An 18269-nucleotide genomic window follows, 5' to 3' on the forward strand; every position below is an offset into this window, starting at 1 on the left:
ACTTGGAGACTTTTGGTTATGAGTGACTTGGTTGCAACATCCGTGCCTCTGCAAGTCTTCTTGTTGCAAGCTAGATGACTTGCAGGCAACCAAACACTGCAAAAGACCCACATGCAATTCTGCCAGCAGAAATTCAATTTATAGGCAGGTCTGCTTACATACAATATATTGTAAATGATGGCAAAAGCAAGTGTGCACTTTAGCACATGTTATTTTATTCATCAATTTTCCTTGAAAATTCAACCCAATTAAATCGGAAATGGCTTTAAGGTATGCATGAAGCCTATGTGCATGTTTTTGTTTTTGATCTTGGGATGTTTATTATTTGATTCAAAAGGTTTCCTAACCTTCTAATATAATTGCAAACTATACCTCCATAGTATATAAGTTTTTTACTCTTTTTTTTGCAAAGTCTATATCCAATATATCTGCATTTTAGGAGTAAAAATTACTGGGTAATTATCACACAAAAGAATTAGGAAAGAAGAGAGAAAACAAAAGGAAGAAAGTAGGAGGGAATTTATGAGGGACAGATGCCTCATAGAGGTTCATTTAGTGCATATTTCGAACTCCAAATTATTGAGGAACAACTTTTAAGAAATGTAGTAGAACACCAAATTTACTACCAAAAAGGTTCTCAATGTTGGTACCGAACTATGAACCGGTGGGAGACCGATGTGATCCATTATTAGTCCTGCATCATATCAAGCTATACTAGTACACAAAATCCTATTCTTTGTTTTTTTAAAACTTTTTCAAGGTTTTTAGGCTTCCTTGATTTAGTTTTGAGTGAAAATTAGGGTTTTCTTAGTTCATTTTTGATGTTTAAATGTAATATACTTTAGTTTTTTATATTGCATGCCTAAAGGGTGGTGTGACTATATAATATATGTTAAATTAACTAAGTACAATATTGAAATTCTAAAATACTTATATTATAAAACTGGAAATGCAACATACATGCATATGTTAAATTCCAAGTCGAGTGTTGATGTCCCTCATACATGTATGGGTCATGTTTGCAGTTGGGCCCTGGGACTTTACTCCAACCTTGGTATTATGCTAGCCCAGGATCCTGGTAGGCTGTATGTATCGGATAGCCATGCTAATACTAATGCTCCGTCGAGTAGCATGGCAAAAATCCATAAAAGAATTGAGCATTTTATGGCCTGACGGAGGTTGGGAGGATGATACCACTTGAAAAGTAATGAAGGATATTTAATATAAATATAATCTTGAAAAGTAAATCTTAATTATGTGTAATGTGGTCTTTGATAGGAGATACCACATATAATTTTTTCAGCCCATATTAAGCACTAGTAGCATAATTAATCTAGGAATTACTTCAAAGTTGGGCTTTTATACAAGAAGCAATGAATATACTGAAAATTAATCAAATTGTTGTCAAAAAAGACATCAGATAGAATGCTAGACCCCAAACATGATACTAATTTATGGAATCTAACATCTTTGTTTTTAATAATTGTTTATCCAAAAATGTATTTTAATAAAAATAAAATAAATATCAAACAATCAAAAAGTTATGACATTGCATATATTTGACTAAGATTACAACATGGCAAAAATGCAAAATTTGATATGCTTTCCTTTTTTTTAATTGTTGTCCATTTACGGGATCTAGCCTCTCTTTTCACCCTTCCACTCTCTACCTCTCTCTCCTCTCTTATGTCTCTCATAGGTGAAACAAAAGGAGAAAACATGTGACATTTTCTCCCTCAATTATTGAGGGGGAGGGCTTATTTGGGCCCAAATCAAGCCCATACAAGGCTGAACTGCATGGAACTGCTTGGTTCTGCATGGTTTAGCTCTACAGGGACTAGCACTGGTTTGGACCCCATTTCATACCAAGACCATGAGCCATCCTAATTCCTGGTAGGTATGTTATGATACTGACTGAATTAGGTGGTTTGGTCCAGTATTGTATTCCATGACTACTACTTTGAGACCCATAGCTAGTGATGCTTCTGTTATAACATAAAGAAAATGATTGGCTTACACACAATGGCATCTTTAAACTGGTGCTTAGAAATCCTATGTCAGGTTGACAGCCTGTCATAAAGGCATGTCAAATTCAAACTATGGAATGGGCCCATTGCATATATTCTTTGTCGCATGAACTTCATTATGCTGTAAAGGGGTGGATACGTATGTAAGTTTCTGATTATTCTATTCTATAAGGCTATGTTTTGGATGACTAGAGTTCAACTCGAGAATTTGGATCACTTGATTCTATGAAACTAGGATATCATGGTTTCTAGAATCTGTAACATTTGTGCTGCTTGATTGGCCATTAGAAATCACATTCTTATTCTCAATATCTGATTGATGTGCTTGTCTGTGCATGAATTGAATGTGAAATTAAATATTATGGAACTGTAGCAAATCAGTTCATAACAAACTTGCTTCAAGAGTTACCTAACTTACAGATCCAAATGTCCTCAGATTCACGAACCAAATACTGGATGAATTGCATTATTTGCAAATGTCCCACAAGGAAAATAAAAGAGTTATGCCTTCTACAATTTTGAAAGTTGTCAGCATAAACTTACAAGGTGAAGCCCCCTTCCATTTCTATTTGTTTTGCGTGTTGTGAATTTTAGAAGAAATAGATCAGAAAAAAGGATATATCAGCATAGCTTCTGGTGGCTTTTCATGGATAGACAAGTGGAAGGAAGAAAGAGAAGCTAGAAGGGACGAGAAGAAACCCAATAGACACCCTGACCCATTTGGGGCCTGCATTTTTTTAGAGCGATGCCACAGACAATTTCCATTGTAGTTGAATGTGGGTGTAGGAAAGAAAAGTGAAACACAAATACAATCAATATTACTTCTGGTTTTGGTAGTCACCATAGAATTGAAGCCATGATTTAAAGAAAAAAATCTCTTTAGGTTTTTCCAGAAGCAAATTCTGACATGACTTACACATGCCTCTACATCAAGGAGCATAATGTCCAAGATTTTTCTGACATAACTATAGTAATAAAACTTATGGGTCAATTGGTTACGTTTTACAAGGGATATGATCTTGGATTGTGCAAGGAGGGAGAGGAAAAGGGCTAATGTCATGGGTCAGAGGGAAGGATATATTGGCAAGACCGCAAGAGAGAGTTAGGTCACGTAGGGCGGTGTGATAGCATAGAGGAGATAAAAGGGTGGGAGGCTTTGGGTGTCTTAGAATGAGGGGAAGAAAAGGAACTTTAGATTGTCATTGGGAGAAAGATGGGTTGGGCTGTTGGTTAGGTTTTGAGGTAGATGGCTGCTATAGAGAAGATTGAAGGAACTGCACGCGCGCGCACACACACACACACACAGAGATGTAACTGACCTGATTTAGTATGGAGGGCGATAGTGCTTCGTGGATGGGACATGGTAGTGAAGTAGGAGGTGTTTATATGGTTGGAGAAGAGAGGAAACAAATTGTAGTTCTTTTCTCTGTGCTGCATCCTCATTTAGCTGGACTCTAAACAATAAATCTAAAAAAAATTTTTAATCAGATTATAATTTTGCAAATAACCTTTTTGGGTTAATATTTGATTTTGAAATTCAAAATTTTAGCTTACAGGTGTCATTAGGATTTGAATTATATAAAATTATGAAACTTCTGGATTTTAGCTTACAGGTGTCATTAGGATTTGAATTATATAAAATTATGAAACTTCTTGCTTTTTTGGGACATCCATACTTAGCATAAGAATGCTTAGTTACCCATGCCCAGGTGTCATACAAGTAACCCTTTTTAGGTGTTGAGTGCAGGTACTTTGGGGTAACCAAGGAGTCCAGTAGCATAATATATATCCCATGTGATGTTTCAGAGAAATAAGATGACACTGAAAATTCACAGGAAACTTGGTCATGATATTGGCTTAATGGTCCTGTATTATCATTATGGAGTAAATATCTATCTCTTTGTGCTGTCCACACATGGATAGAAGAATGCTTACTATGTGAATAATAACATGTGTGAGGTGTGATAATATATCTTCACTGGGCCACTGACATTAAAGTCCATCTCTAGCAGCAATATCTTCACCCACATGAGGGGACATGAAAAATTTGCGTGGTCTCTCTTTACTCAAATTTTGCATTGTATCTGAAGTTCTGAACAAAACCTTTATTCTTTTTCTTATTACCATCTTCCTTTAATAGATGCATGATATCCTTTAGTAAATAATTATTAATGGGAAAGACAACTCGAATGACAATTTAAGATATCAGTATATATGGATCCAAATGCATCATTTGAGGCTGATTTATCAACTGAGTACCAAAGCTTAGCGGAATTCATCTTTGGCTTGGTGATGGTCAAATAGTCGAGCTTAAGAACTAGTTTTGTACATCCCATATCGTTGAGCAAATTCTCTCACTAACTATCTAACTTTTTTTTTTTGTGGGATCCCCAAGTGTATTCACAAGATGATCTCCAAGCATGCATTTTCACTTGACTCTGTGGATATGCCAGCCTATTTAAATCTTTCTCCATCAACATTAGTTTATAATAATTCATGGTTTGCTGCACCGGTGCGTACCGACCGTAGTGTACCATATCAGTACCAAACTGGTATGCAGTATCGGGGGTATACCAACACTTGGTATGCCTAGCCGGGTACCGTACCGGGCATGCCGACATGGTATGGGGTCTAGTACCAAAATGGCGAAACTACTTTCTATGATATACTGGATTTTGGAGTCTTGCATGTGTTGAATTAACAGGACATGATTGTTCTTTTGTGTTCTTTCAGGCAGGGGACATCACAAGATACCGAATGCAGGAACGGAAGTACCTGGTAATGCTCTGAACAGATATCAGAAGTCTAAGATACCAAATGCAGGAACAGAAATGCCTTCTAATGCTCTGAACAGATATCAGAAGTCTAAGGAGTATCTTAGGAGGAGTAAGTCCCCTGACTTATTGTTGAAGTACTCATGTTCAAACATGCTTACAGGGACAAACAAAGCACATCAAATATATTAAAATGTTTAGTCCTAAACAATTGTGTGGTACATAGGTTAATCTTGAATATTAATCATTGAATTGTAATTTACTCTTTTGATTAGACTAGGAAATTGGACAGTACTTAGGTTTCTCTTGCTTGAAAATATTTGATCTCTTAGATAGTTTATTAGTGCTACAGGACAGTAGGTTATTATTCTTTCTAAACTGTCAATTAGCAAATTCTTAATTGCATGTCGAGTATGCATGTTTTTGTATATAGGAATGTCACTTGATTAGTCCAGGTTAGGTGGTCACCCTTGCTCTAAAAGTTTATTGCAGACACTAAACATATCCTGTCCCATTTGGTAAAGGAATTTTGCCTAACCCTTACCCTGTAAGGGCCAGCCTACCCATCTCATTGATGATAACCAAAGATATTCGATGGATTGAACTTGATTTAGTTTGGATATCCTAAGCCAAATTTTATTTCACCTTAACAGATGCTTTTTACTTTATGGTAAATGACATCTGAGCCATATTGGTGAAATGGCTGACAGACTTAGAGGGAATCCAACCCAACTTATTGACATCATTAGTATAATGTCCTGAAAATAGAATGGTTAATGCATCTTCAAATAGAGATGAATTATGTATATTTTACATGGTATTCTAATCCTTTGTTGCTTCTAGTGAACACAAGACTTGTGCATCTGGTCAATATGATCTGCCTTGCATGATTATTTGCATTACATTGAGGCCTTTCTTAGACCATGTTGTCCCATGAGTTGAACTTGAGAAATCCTTGATTTACTCTCTGGTAAATGATCAAAATGTCTTGGTCTCCGAAGATATTTTGTTATCTTCATGGCATAATGTTGCTTTACACTACTTCTCTTCCTTTTAAATTATTGTAGTTCTTTAATGCATATTTCATCCTCTTATTCCTCAAAATTATCATGATATCACCCCACAAAAAAGAAAAAAAAAAAGATTGTGATGTTATAGAGTATCTGACACCCATATTGATTTAACAATATCAGATGCTCCAGTTCCACTTGCTACCAAAATTTACCACTTGCAAGGCAACAATCATCTCCGATTAGAACTTGGCCATCTATATCGCGAGGCATGTGCAGAAAAGCATGGCGCCAGTGATTCCCTAATGCCAGAATTAATGAAGGACAAGGGTATGATGTCTAGACAAGTCTCACCTTCTAGTAAATTATTACATGAGGTAAACAGGGATGATGTTCCTCAAATGAAGGTTTAAAACAGCTCACCTTTATTTAGATACTTACTAAGAGACCAGTTAATAATTTGTTCTTTCTTTCAAGTACTCCTGATATATATTTTAATATATATATATATATTTTAAGAAGGCTGCCTTGGCCACTAGTTGTGCCTGTCTTGATGCTTTGGAATCATGTTTGACTATGGAAGGTGGGATCTGTTTATGAATTAGTATCAAATTGTTGCTTTCAATTGACTGGTTACATTTTATTTGATACCATATGTTTCATTTTCTGTATTTATTCCCTTTTTAGATTTTCCTTATATTGTTTGTTTGGGTCCGCTTTGACATTTGGGCACCACCTAGGCACCTGGCTAGGGGATAGGTGGTCTCATGCAGCTTAGCTGTTTCCTATAGTCCTCTGAGACTGGGTTCTCCAATTTATGTTTTTCAAGTCTAACTTCGAAATATGCACTTTGTTCAAAATGACATATGTACTGATGGATGAGCTGTCTATTTTGTGTGCATATATGCAAGTGTGTATATCAATGTACATAAGAAAAACTTCTGTGAAGATACCTCATGGCTCATAGATCCTCTAGAATACCTGACAGATTGAGACTATGTAATAAATAATGAGAAAGGATTATTTTATGATTGGTATAAATTCTTCAACAGTAGGGGACTATAAATTCTGGAAACTTTGATGTCTCCGTGGCAATGGATATTTTGTTAAAAGAGAAGGGCAAACAATTAAAAAAAATGTTCTTTGGTCTTTTTAAAAGCATAAACGCCTCCTCATCATACTTCATTTTAGCCTTATTTCTAGCAGCAAAATGCTTATTGGACTACTGGTGCAAAATAATAACCATAAAAAAATAAATGTATTATTACTATTCTAAGTCAAAAATTAGTTTTTGTGGTTGTCTTAGTGGGGTCTGTCCAGTCCATTGGTGTTTTTGTTATTTAGTTTCCCAATTCTTGTCAAGTCTTATTTGGAACAGATTTTGGATCACTTTGATCTCTTGGCTTATTTGTAGGAATAGTTATATTGTGGGGATTCTTGGGAAAGAAGCATGAGGTGTTGGGTGAGGTTGGTGAGCAATTTGACTTTTGAGGCAAGAAGCCTCTCCAAGAAGCCCATAGCTTTAAATGAGGACTTGAGTGGCCTTTCTGGGATATTGTTTTATGTTGTTTTTCTCCAGAGCTGCTGCTCTTCCATCTAGGGTCTCGAGTATTGGAGTGAGGCTGTTGAGAAGTTGAACCATAGTACATCTCTCTATTGCTGTATCACATGTTAGAGGTCTTGCATTCTGCCACTTTTTTTCTTTTCTAAGCTGTGAAGCTCCAGATTTCATGTACTTTCTTGGATCTCAAGAAATACCTGATCTTCATGCTCTAAAGTTGATCTTAGTTTCTGTTCTTAGTGGGAGGTGGTTTTGTTTGTTGTTCTGGAATGAATCTACTTCCATATTGTGCTGTTACTTCTAAAAGAGCCTTGTTTATCTGTTATTTAGTGGGCCAAATTCACTATTAGAAGGACAATCTGTTTATCTATGCTATCAATTTTTTGTCAACTTCTCAGTCACATCCTCTCATTTTCTGGTGGTGCCTTTTCATGTAGCATTGCTCTTTTCAAGATTTCTTTATGAAATGATTCGAGCTTGAGATTAAACAAAACCAACCTACCTTGTTGTTTATTTCTTTTTTGCCTAATAGACCTATCTTCCCTGTTTATTGTTGTCAAGGTAAAAACTTGGTCAGCATCAAATTCTTTCAGATTATTCTGCAACTACTGTCTAGGTGTGTTACACCTTCCTTTTTGTTTTTTGACCCAACATTTTATGCTCATTTTTCTTAAAATAGTTCAAATAATCAGGTGGCAGCCACCTTGTAATTTATTAAAAAACTATAACAATGATTGAGGGCCTGTTTGGCATCATCATTGTTTTGTGTTTTTGTTTCTCTAACATTTGTGAGATAGCATATGGACATGGATGTTGAATATAGCATTTGGACAAAACTTCTGCTTTTCATGCTTGTATTTTTTTATTCTCTTTTGAAAGTAATGGATCTTCTCTACCCAAAGCTCTGAACTCTGAAGATTTTAGAAACAATTTAAAAAATTAAAAAGGTTTCACCATCTTGTTCTGTCTAGTTGATAATTTATGTAAACCCTAATTGCAGGTTCATACATCTCAGTAGTCTTCCAATAAGTTGATGTGATGGCTTGAACTTCTATCTACAATCTCATTTTTAGGATTAAGAGAGGAAGTTAATGCAGTCAGACACAGTTAGAAGTTAGAACACTAGCAAACAAGAATAGGCAAAAAAAGAAAAGATGAAGCGACAATTGAGAAGATCTTTGCACTTGTGGATTTTCTTATATTATGATAGATAGGTGTGTTTTGTGCAGAAGGAGATGAAATCCAACTAATGTATATACAGAAACTGAGTTAGGAAGGAAAGAGAATATTATGTATATATGTTTGTTGTTTTGTATGTATGTATATATGTATGTATATGTGTGTATATTTATGTGAATATATGTATATATAATTGTTCATATGTGATGGTTGTAAGTCAGTCAAGAGGAAAAATGACTTCCCAAGTTCGGATCCTTTACAAAGTCCAAACAAAGTTGATCCAAAAGTTCAAAAAGATGGGTTAATTTCTACGGATTTTTTTTGTACTGTTAGTGGATGTGGGTCGGGAAGGCCCAACAAAGGGATCCAGCTGGAACAATATAAAATTAGCATTGATGTCATCAAACATTTCGATTTCAAGCAATTATGAGCATGTGGAAATCTATCAGATGACTAGGCAGTTTTAGGGTGAAATAATGCTTTTTACTCAAGTATGTTCATCTTGTTTTGTGGTTTCTACCCAAGTAAATGTTCTCATAACTCCAATATGAAAGGAGGCAAAAGATCCTAACTCCTAACAGACTTTCTTTTTGGGATATTTTATAATCAACGGTAAACGGTGAGCACCAAAATCTATCCTTATCTTTTTGGCAGTTAAAATATTAATGACACTGCAGCAAGCTAGCTTTTTTCATGGGTTTTCTCTAGATTTTCACTTTTTTTTCTTTTTTTTGGGGGCGGGGGTTGGGGGTATTTCTGTCTCCTATTCATTTAATTAGTTGGAGTTAGGGGAAAATGAAAAAATGATGCATATTTTTTTAGAATTTTTGCATGGCATTTTGTGTGAGTTAAGCATCAAGCTTAAGTATATTAAGATACATAACCATAGACTAAGCATTAAGTTTTGTCCACTTTAAGGCATGTGAAGTATGATTTTTACTAAATTTTGTAATTAAATCTTTTAAATTCTTTTTTGTGTGCTCACTTGCTATGTCGAGCACATCTTACACATCATTAAACTTAAGCAGTTTTGTTGAGACTTGAGAGTAACAACTGAAAATTTGTTTTGAAAAGATCTTTATGTCTGAAGAAAAAGAAACAAATAAAATTGCAAAACCCTTTTCAGAGCTTCTTTGTTTGTATTTTGTAAGGTTTAAGAGGAGAGGGAGCGAACTCAATTGGATGCAATTCGACAATAGCAAAACGAGACAAAAAAGGAAACAAAATGGGAAGTAATTTTTACTTGCAAATTTCCTTGGATCTTAATAGATAGATATGGTCTGTGGAAAAAGAGATGAAACCCTTTCTAAACTAGGTGAACAGGGAAAGAAAAGGTAGGAGGAACTGCTTAGTGTGGACCGTTTTAAGTCAACTAATCAAGATGGAACATGAATTTTGAGTTTTGTTTCTTGACAAATAAAGCTGATCCAAAAGCCATTTGTATCTCTTCTAATTATTTTGGTTTTTCTGAAGTGGAAGTAACATTTGCATGGATGTCAATGCATCAGGTTTGAATAATCATATCCAAAATTTTGAATAGACTAGACCGAAAGATATAGTCCGAAATATTTGGATTCGCACAGTAATAGCCAAGCACAATACCTTAAGTCTCAATATGGAGCCCTATTCCGATAACTTATTGTTACGGTGATAACCAAGATCTCTCACCAATATAACTCAAAAGCTTTGATGCAATTCATTATGATGCGAAAGGCAGGTATATATGGGTATTTATGAAAGACATCTTCCAAGATCTTTAGGCTTTCCTAATTCCCAAAAGACACAATCTATCTATAGAAAATAAAGAGATAGTAGCAAAAAATATTTTTCCAAGTATGATAGGACTTAAAACTCCTCTAACAATTATTTTTAGAAGAAATAAATAAGAAAATCTAACTAAAAATATAAGAAAAATTGCCCTTGCTTTTAAGGTCACAAATGGTATTTTTGTAAATAACTGCAACTTTGTCAGTGTTGACAGATCTTCAATAAATTGGCCATAACTTCCTCATCTCAACTTCAATTATTACAATTCAAGTTGTGCTAGAAGCCTATTTGAAGATGAAGGAACTAGTAGTGTTTCATCTTGAAATTCTTTCTATGTTATTTTCTATGCTTGTTTGTTCCTGCTACCTAAGATGCATCCCAACGCTGCAAAAGTTTTTGTTCTTTGGGTGCTCGTAAGTTGTAAGTTGAGTGCCACCACATGTTTATGATGGCCATCAATTTAAATTCCTCAGGAGTTGCCCCTTTTGCTTTGATGTTGCTGCTTTGGCCTTGGCACACATGTTCCCATGTTAACAAGGCCCTCTACTAGTAACGTATTCGATGGTATGGTATGCCCCCACAACAACACATGATAAGCACAACACCCATCATATGTAGGTAGAAGGTATTGAGCCCCTGTAATGTACCAATACCTTACTGAGTTAGTATGATATGTCGTGGTGCAGATCGATACTTAAAATCGTGGTCAAACACTCAAACATTTTAAAAGAGTTTAGCATATATGGAAGGTATGTTTGGATTCCTAAGGCAACAGCTGAGCATGTCGAGACGTGGGATGACACGGCAATTTATTTGAAGATGTGACTTATTATTTGAAATTTTCTGTTTTTTTATTAACTTTTGGCCAAACTTTTGATTCTCAATGTCAATATTGAAGGGAAAAGAAAGTCACAAATAATTTGGCTTTAGGATATCCCAAAATCACGAAAGTTTATAAAATTAATCCTTTCCTTTTATTTTGGCATTTAATAAGGCAGCGACTATATGGATGACGTGGGAGTGAGATAGGTTTTTTCTCAAACCTTTTAGTTTTGATGATTAGTGGAGAGCAAAAGGTTTCTCCCTCTTGTCTATAGACATTACAAAAAAAAAGGAGATATGAATCTTTATTGAATTTTTGCATGCATTTTGTGTGAACTAAGTCAAAAGCTAACTAATGTTAAGATACATCACTACAAATCATTAAGTTTTGTTCACATTTGACCTGTGGAACATGATCTTATTGAATTTTGTGATCAAATCTAATAGCAAAATAAAAAAGAAGAATATTTGCAAACACTTTTTGAATCTTCTTTATAGGCAAGGTCCAAAATTAATGTTAAGTATGCAAGATAATAGTAATAATATGATATAATAGAGAATAAGAACAAACAAAAGTAAAGCCTTTTTTGGGATCTAAGCACATATATTTGCTTTGCTAAGAGCTTTATCAGCACCCTCTTGTGAAATTGATGCAGCAAAGAAGCTCTCAAGCTATAACTTCACCTATATATTGCCTTGTGCTCTCCCCTGACATTGCCAATAGGGTCCCTTGGCATCCAATAGCTGCACCATCAGTTTGATCAAACTAGAGCTCAATGCCTACCATGGAATACCATACTAGGCTGAACCATCTGGTATACTCCATACCGTACCATACCGATCTTGTACCGGTATGGTGTCTTATACCGTAGCAACACTCGGTACACCATCTGTACTTTCTTGAATTGTGTATCAACATTGTAATAGGATGGTACTGGTATAGGGTCTGGTATTGAGATAACCTTGATGCCTACTATTCCCTACGAGCAAGGATTTAGGTCATGGTGGGATGGCTAGATGTCACTGTCCCAAGTGTCAGGATGTTACAAGGATTTAGATCAGATGGGATGCGACTTCCACCATCTTTAGCATCAAGACATGGCACCTCATTTCACGAAAATGTTGGGAGGGTCCGCTCCCACAGGAATTGAATCTTTGCATGCCAGAGAGCCCAATGGCTTTGATTGCAAACATTTAAATTATAAAGGAGAACAAGCCCACTTGTGCACTTGACTGCATCCTGGCCTTCAATGCCACACAAGATTGGGTGCATATGCACATGGCTGCAGGGCCAAAAGCCCATAAACATATTCTTAAGTGGAAGATAAGACTTGAGAGTTAAGAGTAACATTGGCCTTGCTCCTTTCAACTGTGGCAGAATGGGGAAGGGCTGGTTTTAATTCTTTGGTATGACACAAAAACCTCAATAAATAAATTTGGAAAGAACTGGAAATATCACTGAGAATCAGTTGAATTCTAACAGTTATAACATTATTTTTCTTAGATATCTAAATCCTATAGGGAAAATCATGATGCTTTATGTTATGCATCAAGGCTTCCACTTTTTGTAGTTTGTAGACTATCAAAGAAGTGAGTCTCATTCTTCTAAGCTAGTTCCGTTTAATTCCCCTGACTGTTTTCTGGATGGATTCATTTAGATGCACATAAGACTTTCCATTTAAAACATGTCTAGTGATGAGCATTTATTTCATGCATGTTTTGACTGATAGAACCTTGCAGGTTTGCATAACTTCTGATTATCTAGTTAAAGTCTATACCGAGCAGTGATTACGTTTCTGCTTTCTCCCATGGGAAACAGAGAGACATGTACTCCTTGGCTGCTGTCTGGAACCATGATCAGATGCTAGCACATAGTTCAGAACTATTCTTGGGAACCTCAGGAGGACTACCATCAGGAGGTAGCTTTCCGAATCATTTCAGAGAGGACAGCTTTTCAAAACCTGAAGTGGTTGGGGCTTTGTTGGGGATGATGAAAACCACATATCATTCTGCACGATATGCATATCCTGTCAACTCAGGTAGAAGATTTTTGTTTTTCCCTCCTTTTTTGTATGGTTTCCTCAATCTTTCATGATGACAACAGTGAATCTCTTGCTATGAGTAAATTTTGTGAAATCAGGAGGTACATAAACAATTACGTCTATTATAGGTATTGAAATTCCTCTTACCAACACCACAGTTCATTTCCTTTGTGGAAATTCATTTGTGCAGCAAAGTTTCACCTTTTCTCCATGCAAAGGTGTCTAATTTGTTAAGCATGATGATAGAGTTAGAATCTTTGGTTAAGTATGAATTTCATTATGAATTCATGTGTGGAGAGCCTTTGTGCACCATTTGTATTTATGATGAGAATAGCATACAAGAAAAAACTCATACCATCCTATTGTGATTGATTAATTGTGAGAAAGTTTATTTTAGGAAAACAAGAAAAGGAAGATTTAAAATGAGGAAGTGCAAGAAGAAGAGAAGATGGAACTAAGTGGTAACCAATAAAACCATTTAGAAACCTAATTCTATGTTATTTTCTATATGCTCTGCAGTTGCATGAGCTTAAGTTGTGTGACCAACAAGATTAATCTTTTACCCAACAACTAGCCTTTTTATTTCATGGTAAGCTCCTCTTTTATCCAGAGATGCCGTGGCCTGGATTTTAAGAGCTGATGATGCGAGGCTGATAGCTGGCCTTATAACATTCTTCAACTTTCCATGATCATGCATCATTCTTTAATGTTGGACCAGATAGATGACATAAAGCTTGTTAACAATAATTATGTTATATGACATTTTGTAAAGCATAGAAAAGAACTGCATGACTAAATAAAGCACCACCACCGATTCCTAAAATATGCATTTTCTTGTTTTTTTCTTGACTCATTATATCTATACAAAATACCCATCAACTTTTTGAATGATTTCGTATCTATTTCCATCTCAAACTGTGTCCTCTTTCAATAAAAGATCACTTTCTCCTCCCGGTCCCCTTATCTAATCAAAATGTCTCGCACTTCATTAAGATTGTCAAATCATGATGATTCTTTCCAAAGGATTGCTTTAGTAAGTTTTGGAATTCTAGTAGTTGAGTACCATTATCTATCCAAAGAAAATGTTCAAGAACGTTAATGGAAATCAGGTTTTAGGTCGCATTCCATGCTGTTCTATGCTGGCCATGCATATCGTACTGGGCCGGTGTTGGTACAGGCCTCGCATGTGTGCAGAAGTAACTGTGTTCTGCAGCATAAAGAGTGAAATGAAATGGTTCTGCCCTGTACCCTACCCTAAACCTAAACCCCAATCCTCAAAACCAGACCTCAAATCCTAAACTGTATACCCTGAAACAGTGCTGAGCCTGTGAGCCAGCAGGGGGTTGTTTGTTGTCTGTGGAGTACTTGGAAGATCCCCATCTGATGTTACTGTAGTTGTGACAGTTCTACCATAGTTTTAATCTACACCATCATATTGTATGATAGGGTAATGCAGTTAAACTGGATCACACTATATATAGCTTTATTGTTTAATGCATGAACCAACTTAGCAATATCATGAAATAATTTAAAGCAATCTAATCTGAAAAATAAAAACAAAATATGCTTGTGCTAATGTAATTGGTATCGTGCCCACAGCATGCAGCATGCACCATGTCAATCCCTGGTCAACATGGGCATGCACAGGTGGAGCCAGCAGGGGGGAAGGGAGGCAAGTCACCACCCCCCCTCACAACCCTCCCCCGCCAAAAAAAAAGGAAAAAAATAAATTGGTTTTATTAACATTCTTTCTGGGGCTCCACTCTCCAAGAGGCAATAATAACTTTTGTTAAATGCATAATTAATGGTTAAGATAGAAGAGGTCTCTTTGCCTTCTATAGTTAAGGTAGAAGATGTCTCTTTACCTTCTATAGTAACTTTGAAACATTTAAGATGCCAGTAGGACCTCTTATGTGTACAGGTAATTAGCCATAGTTGTATCTACATCATTTCAGACATAACATAAATATCACATTCAAATGATGTATCCCCTACCAAAAGTTGTTAACATGTATGGAATAACTTATCCTTCTGGATTGTAATAATGATGTTGGTCCAGTAAGGTTTATGGTTGGTATAAACCATGAACTGTCAACATTAAGTATGTTGACAGTTGTTTACACATATATGGAGAATGGACATACATACATACGTACATATATGTATGTGTGTGTGTGTGTGTGTAATATTTTGTGTACACACACATATATTGGGATGGATGGGAACTATGTCTTATACATTACAACTTTGCTAACATGCTTTTGGATTGTGAAACTAAGAATAATCTTTTCTTCTTTTGGCATTTTAATTTTTTTAATTTTATTTGTGTAAAAGATGTACAATTAGCAAAATCCTTTTGAAAGTGATACACGTCAAAAAATTTGGTCTTCTGAGGTTGAAGAACCTCTGTCTATAATTAACAACTTAAATCCTAAATCAATCCCAGAAAAACCCTATAAAAGACCAAAATGTTGTATAGAGTTGTATGATATAATATAGATCTAGTTTGCTATGTATCCGACAAAATTTCCTTTGCTTCATTTGATTTCCTTGAACTGTTTCAGCTGTGGATACTACTTGAGCAAAGGTCTGCTGTACATTAGTTACCTTTGCGGCATGGCCCGATCCAAATGTTAGAATAACTTTTTTATCCTTCAAAAAAAAGGACAGGATCCTAGAAAGAATCACCTTGGCAATCAACCATCTGCACTTAGGAACTTTATGCTGCAAAACCAGTGACGTTGGCATATATTATCCAACATGGTAAAATTCATTAAATGAATAAGCTAAAAGTCTAATAACTTCTTAGTTACCTAAGAAATAATTAGTGTAAACATAAAAATTTATAATTATATCCTCTTTCATACATTTAATTGTATTTAAACTAATGCAAAGGAGAAATACACATGATTTTTGTTATTTTAAATAATGACCACTGCAGGCATGATCTCTCCAGGAGAAAAACATTGTGAAAATCGGAAATGCCTTTATCGTAGCATAATGAATGGAATTACTGGCCAAGCCCTCTTTCATGTATAAATGCTAGGAGATTTTAATTATTAAGGCAGGCTATCAACTACCATGCTCTCAAATTTGCAGTTTTAAGTAGCTATTGAATTTATCACCCAATGCAGTAATTCAAAATTACTGAAGATTTTATGCCATTTAGCTTTTGAGAGCTTCAAGTCTTTAAGAGATTGATATTACTGAAAAATTTTACAGCTTGATTCAGGAGTTCTAAATTCATCAGAGTTTTTGACTTGCCTGAAGTCAAGGACAAATCACTCTAACTTGAAACACACTAGAAATCATTTGATTTGACACAACTTCATTTTTTTCATTCTTTTACCTGTTAAGCCGCCCAAGCATAGGTGGACTGGGTCAAAACAGCTGTCATGATAGGGGTCATACACAGCTTTCCCAAATTAGCTGAGTTGCATGGAGTTTTGACTTGCTAGCCTTAGAAAATGATTTAACTTGGCTCACCAAAATTCTCTTGCTTTTTTATTCCCTTAATCTTCTTAAATGGTACTTTACGTTTTATTTTTAGTTGATTATAAGATTTAAAATTTGCACAGAGCTAAATGCTAATAATCACTGTCAACTAAATGAATCCTGACAAAATATCTAATTCTTTCTATAACATGATGAAGGGGATATGTTGGTAGTGCTTCATGGAATGTACTGTACATAATTGTTATCTTGTTGCTGATGGACATTGGCTTTGTGCTTCATACTGAACTATAATTTTTGTAACCTCTTGCCTGTCAGTGGGAGTAATTTTGTTGAATTTTCCACTCCAACTTACTCTTGTCTTAATAATATTCATGCCTTTTTAAACTAAATTTGTTGCTTTAAGTTTCCTTCCAGTATAACCCTCTTTAGAAGAGAATTTCTCTGCCAATTATTTTAACACCCACTTTAAAGGATGATCTGTTTCAGGACATTTGGGGACATGAACTGAAGGATGTTTCCTAATGTTGCCTGTATGTTTTTACAGGTTTGGCTCTGGGAACAATGCAGAAGACAAATGGGAGTGTTCCTGTGGTTTATCTGTCCATAGACTGGTTCTAACAAAGGAAGGTTGATTTTTTGTACGTCATCCATATTATAGTTGGACAAATGGTGGAAGCCATTAAACGTTTTTCTTTCTTTCTTTCTTTTTTCACTATTGTTCTTGCATTATGATATTGATTAATTTATTTCATTTACAATCTGTCGGCTGCATTAGCTTATGCTTGATGGATTGCCTGTCTTCTATTTATTCAAATGTGGGTTCTCTTAATGGAATGATTCTGCTGCGGTCCTCACACAGGTCAGAATGGTGATTCATTAGTAGCTGTCAAGGCTGGACTATCAAGGTGTAAGAAATTGCTCACGAATCAATGCTCCCTTGCTGCTGGAACTAATTCTCGTGCCAATGAGTCATTTTTGGTTATTTATATCATACTCTTATGCAAAGAAAGATGGAATGGTGACTATATTTGATATGCTTCACAGGATGGCCCATGAATGGTTTCGTTGTGCATCTCAGTCAACATGTTTAGCACTTCATGAATTTGTAAATAGTTTCAACTTTCAATTATTAGCATTCTCAAGTATTCTAGATTGATAACATTAACATTTTGTTATTTTAAGGTCCAGATTTTCTTTCTTCTTCTTCTTCTTCTTCTTCTTCTTCTTTTTGGCGTTGATAAGAAAAACAGTGGGCAGTACCTCTAAGCAGAATATCTAGGTCAAACACTTGGGAAACAGGCTCCTTCCGTCACATGGCATGAGGAGATTGGCGTACCTTGGTAAATAGGATTTGGTTGAATAAGGAGTTTCCAAGGCAGTATTATGTAGGCCTTCGGAACCTTCTTTATGTATTTTCCATTGCCCCATTTTTTTTTCTAAACAATCATATTTACTTCTGCGCAAGCCGATTTTTTTGTCTACACCTATTTGGACAAACATGGATATGATGCCTTGTCTCCAATATTGAATAAATGGCAACAACGTCTGGCATGTGCATGGTAGTGACTTAGACTATCCAAACAAGGTGGAAGATAATTTTAATTACATGATGCACCTCTTCTCATAAATAC

General features: G+C 35.5%; 1 protein-coding gene across 19 annotated transcripts in view; it reads left to right on the plus strand.

Moving 5' to 3' along the window:
* Positions 1–17841, plus strand: part of LOC105059946 (uncharacterized) — a 51310-nt gene extending 33469 nt beyond the window's left edge. For 9 of the 19 annotated variants that reach the window (XM_073244439.1, XM_073244443.1, XM_073244445.1 and 6 more), the window contains 4 exons: positions 4761–4913; positions 5995–6188; positions 12960–13179; positions 17183–17841. In XM_073244439.1, coding sequence (XP_073100540.1) covers positions 4761–4913; positions 5995–6188; positions 12960–13179; positions 17183–17256 — 641 coding nt within the window. In that variant the 3' untranslated portion in view covers positions 17257–17841. Of the gene's footprint in view, positions 1–4760; positions 4914–5994; positions 6189–7933; positions 7989–12880; positions 13180–17182 lie in introns of those variants that run through there. The other 10 variants (XM_073244440.1, XM_073244441.1, XR_012134828.1 and 7 more) reach the window with 10 other exon arrangements.
* Positions 17842–18269: the final 428 nt, after the last annotated feature.

Source organism: Elaeis guineensis, chromosome 10 (assembly GCF_000442705.2).
Source record: "Elaeis guineensis isolate ETL-2024a chromosome 10, EG11, whole genome shotgun sequence".
In the NCBI taxonomy this organism is placed as follows: domain Eukaryota; kingdom Viridiplantae; phylum Streptophyta; class Magnoliopsida; order Arecales; family Arecaceae; genus Elaeis; species Elaeis guineensis.